Here is an 8,060-nt window from a genome sequence, read left to right as displayed (position 1 = left end):
AAATTCATCATTTAACCAAGGGAAGTACCGAATACCGATGAGGCAATGCGTACCTAATTGTATGCTATTGTGCAATTTTGTGTAACGGTAGTGACCGTTGAAAAATCCGAAGTCGAGAAATTAGATCCACATATGCACGTAGGCTATAAGTAATAAAAATTAGAATGTATCTAAAAAAAATTCAAAATGGCCAAAAACAGCTAAATGGAGCACAGAAAGTAGCTAAAATGCCACCTAATTTGTTGCTAGATCCGTATTCGAAATGGCTAGATTTAGCCACAAAGTGGCTAAATTGGCAACACTGTTTGGCAGCGCCACTTCGATAGAATGTATTGCGAAACACTGACCTCACTTGATCCATCACGTCTGTAGTAGTTGCATTTGGTACTTTGCTTCATTTGCTCATCGCAGTGTTCTTTCTCTACCAATCGCTGCAGATGCTTCATTTGCAGCTCTCCACGCCCTTGCAAGCACGGATCCGTCCCTGCTGCCAGCTGTTGCAATATCTGCATGAGCAGCATGTGAGCTTGAGCCAGTGTGCCAGCGTCTAGGCTCAGCGGTTGGATACTTGCAGGCATTGGCGCCAAGCCTGAAATGATTTGTATCACACAATTTCTAGACTACTGTATTCCTGGAGTTTATCACCTTCCATACCACTGTACCAAGTCATGCTTTTTCTCCTATTGGCTAGTGATGACGTACACGCTAGAAATTATAATCGCGTCCAGGGGCGGCTTTTATTAAGGGGCACATGGGCACGTGCCCTCCCAGTGATTTTTATTATCGTGTTATGACTATATTATAATACAATTTAATTACATTATGAAATAATAACTTAAAGAGTTTCGCATTTTCATTGCTACTAATGTTTTCAGAATGTGTAGTAGTCTACGAAACCCAAGTTTTCTGAACAGGTAATAAAATGGGCTCTCTCTTCTCGTGCCCAGCGATGGACGAGGAAGGGATGGGGGTGCGAGTTGTAGGAAGGCGGAGCTCTTTGCCTCAGACCGTGTGCTTTGGGCACTGTATTTGCCGTGCCCACCAAGCCTCTTTAGTTTAGGAACAGTCCAATTAGCTGCGTGCCATTTTTAGAGGTGTTGATACTTGCTGAATAGCAGACGACATTTTACAGCTAAACTTGACATGAAAAACGTTAAATGTAAGTTTACTAATTTAGAAGCTCGACTCATTGTATAAATCACGTGAGTATGTATATATATAGATATTCATTTGTCACAGTTATGTTGTTAATGCTCCCTGTAAACTTTTATGCTTCCATCGTATCCAAAAAAAGAAAGTTTACATTACAATACATGGAGTTGGCAGTTCTCAAAAAGCTTTGTCACTGACAATAGAGAATCTTGGCGGGCGTTTTGCCGCCTTCAGTGCACACTACAGTTTTCAACTGAGTTTCCCCAAGTCTAGTGCTGCGGTAGTAAGAAGGCAGGCAGTTCCGTGGTCTATGGGTACGAACGAGTGAGAATCAGCGCATTTCTGTGAATTACACTTAGAATTCCATTTAACTTTCCTCTGGGCGTAGCAGAGAAAGATGGTACATTCTATTCCGAACTTCAACAATAGAGTTATAGAGGTTTTTGCTCGCAGAAAGAACCGAAAAATGGAGCTCATGAACAAGAATTAGAAAGGTTAGTGCACATAATTTGGTTTTATATGTTTTTAATTTTCAGGGTTCATCATTAAGGTTGTGCCCCACTTGACAGAATGGCCTCCGGCCGCCACTGGTCGCGTCGCTGTTATTTCCGGCGTGACTCCTCCTCTTTGCTTACGCCTTAGGAAGTGAAGGCTCTATAAAGGCTAGGTAGGTAGTATAGTTCGCCATTTTTGTTCTTTCGTTGCCGAGCTACCAGATCAGGAATCTATTTACCACACCGTTAAACATTATCATGTCGTAGCTCGTATGATAATAAATCAAACGCACTGTAATTGAGCAACTAATTGAGCGGCAAATAACGTCCTCGTGTGCTTTCTGCGAACGCCAATGAAAGAGCCAGAATGGCGGGCAATTATATTAAGTATTTATCGAGCCTTAGGAAGTGCATAACGTTATCAGCAGCGAATGAAAAGACGCACAGGTTCAAATGTAGCCGACTTGCAACGTGATTAGTTGCCGGAAATAAGAGCTACGGGACTATAGTTCGTAATTCCGTACCGAAATGTTGATCGTTACAGATAATAAAATTTAGACAAAAGTGAAATATGTTAAAATCATGAACCGAGATTCGTGATAAATCAGGTCATTTTTCCGAAACCAAATTTCCGAATGTCCCTTTTTCCGAATGAACATTTTTCCGAAGTCCTCATTTCCAAATGACCATTTTTCATAGGACCTGTTTTCCGACATCAAGAATATTAAATGAAATAATTAATAAAGTTAAGAGCTGGAATTTATTTTCTGTTATGTTGGCAGCAACAATTTCGGTTTGCAGTAAACGAAAGTGATGAAAATTCAAGTACCTAAGCTTATGAATTATTAATAATTAATTAGTAATACTGGTATTAATATTAATATCAATACATAATTCAGTTGAGTTGCGTTGTGATTCCAATTCAACGCTATATTCAGTCGAATGTGTAATTAAATAAGATGTAATAGACCTACTTGGTATGAAAGATGCATGTGACTAATGGACAGAAATATATTTCACATTTTAATGAATTTCTTTCGTGTTTAGATGTTTATTAAAATATCCAAGACAGGAAATAGCATGATAGTGATTTCTCCAAGAAAGTATTTGTAAGGATTTTAAGTAGGTAATACATTTCAAAGTGGTATTCTGTTTTCGTAGTTTGTACTAATCATTTCACGTGCTCAAAGAGAATACATTTTTAGGTTAGGTCTCGTGAATTGTAAAATGTTTATTCAAAACAATGAATTTTATGTTTGCAGAGAAAATAGAGTGTAATATAAGATCATATTAATCTACTAATTTCCAACATAATGTGCAAGATGTTCAAGAGGAAAATACAGGCCTACTCTTTTACAAATTATTTTAATCATTTAGAAAACACCTCCCAACATAAATATGAGATGTGGCAAAGAAGTAATAAGCAAGACATCGTTATTGTTGATAGTATATAATAATAATAATAATAATAATAATAATAATAATAATAATAATAATATTATTATTATTATTATTATTATTATTATTATTATTATTATTATTATTATTGTATATGACATTGTGGTTTTACCCTCTTTGGTAGTATCTGGTATTAGTTGGCAACACTGAAGAGACGGCCAATTTAGCCTTTTAGGAACTACTCTTATGTGATCCTCATTGTAGAAGATGAAGCTACGCTCACGAATATATGAAGCGATGCGTCGTGGATGAAGAACCTTAGAAATTACATCTGTAAGACACCTGACACTAGAATAGTACATTATGCAACGAGCCTATAATGGTAGTAATTAAGACGCATGTATGTTTGTTTATGAAACGCAAGCGAGCGTCTTAATTACCATTATAGGCAAGTTTCATACGACTTTTTATGCTCGACTATATTTCTAACTTGAAATTATTCAAAAGTAGGTCATGTTATGGTTATGTAAGTGAGTAGCGAACTGACCTGAATTGTGAGATGTGCGCAGACGCGAAAGTATTGATTTTTTCCGAGGCCGAATGTCATTGACCTTGATATAACGTAGAGAATAAGGTGAACATTAGTCTTGATATAACCTGGAAATTGATTTAGAATTGAAAAACGAGATGACAAATTGAGTTTATTTGAATATTATTTACAATTAACGCTAATTATTATAGTAACAGAACATAACCTTCTGCGACAGTACTGGATTTCCAGCCTCCGTGACTTTTCGCTAATTGTCTTTCGATTGCATATCCGAGAATAATCGATACTTGCGGTTTTATAATGGTACAAAGGTGATTTGTCATTGCCTGAACACCTGAAATTTAATGAATAGGTGTACTTTAATGAGGTGCATTAAAGGGCTGCTACCAGGTGTATAATTACTACATTTCGGCATGGTCGAGCATAAAATTCATAAAGCAGGCAGAGAAGATAGGACATCACATTTACAGCATTCATTCCTTATACCAGATTTGAACTCAAGACTGGCCTCAACGCGGCGACGTTAGGTAGCTATTCCGCACATTGCCGCTGGCTAGGCAAATTTTTACTGTGGTTAAATTGACCTTCAAGGATTGAAGACGAGATATGAACTTTGTACTTCTCCTGCAGTCCCATAATTATACTTACGTGTGCTGTTGTAGAGGCTGGTGTATTTTGCTCTTGGAACAGAGTTTTAACGTTTACAGATGCAACTTTTGTAATCAGTGCAGTTACGTATAATAAAAATATTTAAATGTTGCAGTAAATTAGCTTAATGAACACATTTCAAATATGAAACAGCAGTACTGCATTGTAACGCTATGATCACGCGTTCTGAGATAAATGAAAGAAACGTTTCCAGTTGCGTGGCGTTTCCTTAACAGAACTGTTAGTATTCAATTAACAAAATTCCATCACCCACAACAAACATTATTATTATTATTATTATTATTATTATTATTATTATTATTATTATTATTATTATTATTATTATTATTATTATTTCTTTCTTTCCCTGAGTTTTAACCTCTCCCTTTTAGGTTCATTTACACGACCCACGCCACACGGGCCTTACAGGGCCGCGACCTGTCGGAAGAGGAACTAAACTATGGATCACATACATACTTTTTTGACCACACAAGGACATGGAGGGCCTCCCCGGATGAGGGATCAGCTCAGTGCCAGGGCCACCTCCGATACAACACAAACATTTAAGACATTACACATAATTCACTCAGACACATATGAAAGGATTAAGGGAAGGATCGCCGTCCATGGCCGGACTTTCAAGAGGTACAATCCCGGAATTTGCCTGGAAATAACTGAGGAAACCACGAAAAACCTCAGTTAGGATTGCCGGCCCCTGGGATCGAACCCCGGACCTCCCGAATGCAAGGCCAGCCTCTACCACTCCGCTTGCCCGCTCGGTCATTATTATTATTATTATTATTATTATTATTATTATTATTATTATTATTATTATTATTGGGGAAGCCGAGACGTAGATGGGAGGATATTAAAATGGATTTGAGGGAGGTGGGATATGATGGTAGGGACTGGATTAATCTTGCTCAGGATATGGATCGATGGCGGGCTTATGTGAGGGTGGCAATGAACCTCCGGGTTCCTTAAAAGTCGCAAGTATTATTATTATTATTATTATTATTATTATTATTATTATTATTATTATTGTTGGGGAAGCCGAGACGTAGATGGGAGGATATTAAAATGGATTTGAGGGAGGTAGGATATGACGGTAGGGACTGGATTAATCTTGCTCAGGATAAGGACCAATGGTGGGCTTATGTGAGGGTGGCAACGAACCTCCGGGTTCCTTAAAAGCTGCAAGTATTATTATTATTATTATTATTATTATTATTATTATTATTATTATTATTATTATTATTATTATTATTATTATTATTATTGGGGAAGCCGAGGCGTAGATGGGAGGATATTAAAACGGATTTGAGGGAGGTGGGATATGATGGTAGAGACTGGATTAATCTTGCTCAGGATAGGAACCGATGGCGGGCTTATGTGAGGGTGGCAATGAACCTCCGGGTTCCTTAAAAGCCGCAAGTATTATTATTATTATTATTATTATTATTATTATTATTATTGGGAAGCCGAGACGTAGATGGGAGGATATTAAAACGGATTTGAGGGATAGGGACAAATGGCGGGCTTATGTGAGGGTGGCAATGAACCTCCGGGTTCCTTAAAAGCCGCAAGTATTATTATTATTATTATTGTTATTATTATTATTATTATTATTATTATTATTATTATTATTATTATTATTATTATTGAAAAGGTGAAACTTAGAATTTATAAAACAGTAGTAAAACAAGTGGGCAGCTTCAAATAAGTAGTAAGATGAGCTGCTGCCAGGAAGTCAAAAGGAGGATAGCAATGACGAAGGAAGCTTTTAATAGAAAAGGAGAGGACCTCTGGAAAAAGAACTAAGGAAGAGACTAGTGAAGAACTTTGTATGGAGTTTGGCATTGTATGGAGCAGAAACATGGACATTACGACGAAGTGAAGAGAAGCGAATAGGAGCATTTGCAATGTGGACATGGAAAAGAATGGAACATGTGAAGTGGACAGATAGAATAAGAAATGAAGATGTGTTGGAAAGAGTGGGTGAAGGAAGAATGATGCTGAAACTGATTAGGAAGAGGAAAAGAAATTGGTTGGGTCACTGGCTGAGAAGAGACTGACTACTGAAGGATGCCCTGGAAGGAATGGTGAACGGGAAAAGAGTTCGGGGTAGAAGAAGATATCAGACGATAGACAGCATTAAGATATATGGATCTTATGAGGAAACGAAGAGGAAGGTAGAAAATAGGAAAGATTGGAGAAAGCTGGGTTTGTAGTGAAAGACTGCCCTTGGGCAGAACACTATGGTCTGTCCAAAACAACTTCCGACCTGACAAATGCCGCCTTTAGCATGTTACCATGGCAACCATTCAAATCAACCAATCACGAGAGACGCGTAACCATGGTAACGGGCCGTGTCTATGTTTACAAATTGAATGTGAATACCACGGCCTAGTGGTGAATACAGTCGCCTGGAATGACTTTGAGTTGGCTGGTTAGCGCGTGCTTTGTGTGAATTAAAATATTATTTAGTTGTATTATTGTTTTGGTGTATCGATAATTATTGTGTTTAAATTATATTACACGTATTATCTTCGTTGTCATTGGTGGAGTGTGTGGCTAGTGTGCATTTTATAGTATCTGCGAGTGTTTCTAAACAAGTGATTTGTGCAATGTCGGAAGGAAGGAAAGGCAGGCGGAGAACAAAGAATATTGGATAAGGGGCTCGTTAAAGAGTCAAGCGAGAGAGAGGATGTGTGATTGTGTGGTATGTAAGAGATTATTTTGAGAGGGAGAAAGATAAAGGCGGGCCTCTTTTATGTACCTTTGGCGCAAGTCGTAATGAGAACTGCTGCTTGTGTTAAAATTAATAAGAGCACTGTTATCGATATTGGAAAAGAAAAAAGCAGTGCAGATTTTAATCATAAATATTTTTATAGTTTACAATTTTTTCAACGTCTTTTTAATAATATTACATTGAAGAATAACGACACTCGTAAAAGCAGAGGCTTCGTATTAAATTAAAACCTGTTTTTACAGTTTACAGTCCTTTCGACGCTTTTCTAACTGTATTGCATTGAAGAATACTACTACTACTACTAATTATAATAAACTAATAAAATAATAATATACACAAGTTTTAATGCCTAGTGTTCAACAAATTGGTTAGAAATGCATATGTTCATGTCAGCTGTTCATTACTGCACTCTATCGGCAGCGCGCTCGCTTACACGAAAGATGGGCAACATGACAACACTGCTCCCCTCTCTCTGTAAACTGTCAAGTCGGAAGTAGTTTTGGTCAAGGTATAAATGAATGAATGAACCATTGACAATGTGTTCCTGGAGTTTGTTAACATTATAAAGAGGGCTGGAAAACACAAAACATGCCGAATATCCCCAAATAAGAAATCCGGAGAATAGAAGTCGGGGGACCTGGGAGGCCGTAGTGTTCTATGCCGTGACTGATATACTTGTAGTGGAAGCTTGTACGTAAGAACTCTCGAACGTTCAAATGAAGTGGGCCAGTGCTCAGTCATGCATGTACCACAGAAGCTGTCTTTGCTGAAGAGGCAAATCATCCAAAAGGTCGTGTAGCTCATGTTCAAGAAATGGAGGTACGCACGACTATTAAATCTTTCAGGTAAGAAATAATGTTACAAATGTATGAGGTGTATTCAGTTGGTGATCACATTGATGAAATTACATGGCTCCATGCTGCCATAATTCCATTTCTTAAGACGCAATTCCACTGAAACAATGGTAAGCGACTTGTAGCATACTACTTGTGTTCTAGTTCCGCCTCTTTTTGATATGGCACTTCAAACCATGCCACGAATTTTATGTTATACGAAAACTTGTCCA

The 8,060-nt window shown here is 37.7% G+C and overlaps 1 protein-coding gene across 1 annotated transcript in view; it reads right to left on the bottom strand.

Annotated features, from left to right (window-relative positions):
* Positions 1-3,082, bottom strand: part of LOC138714711 (ankyrin-3-like) — a 22,087-nt gene extending 19,005 nt beyond the window's left edge. Inside the window, exon 1 of the mRNA XM_069846784.1 lies at positions 348-3,082. Within this exon, the coding sequence (XP_069702885.1) occupies positions 348-578 (231 nt within the window). The 5' untranslated portion in view covers positions 579-3,082. The remainder of the gene's footprint in view (positions 1-347) is intronic.
* Positions 3,083-8,060: the final 4,978 nt, after the last annotated feature.

This window comes from Periplaneta americana, chromosome 15, assembly GCF_040183065.1.
Source record: "Periplaneta americana isolate PAMFEO1 chromosome 15, P.americana_PAMFEO1_priV1, whole genome shotgun sequence".
Classification (NCBI taxonomy): domain Eukaryota; kingdom Metazoa; phylum Arthropoda; class Insecta; order Blattodea; family Blattidae; genus Periplaneta; species Periplaneta americana.
The sequence above is the reverse complement of the archived record's forward strand: the minus strand, read 5'-3'. Positions and strand labels throughout refer to the sequence as shown.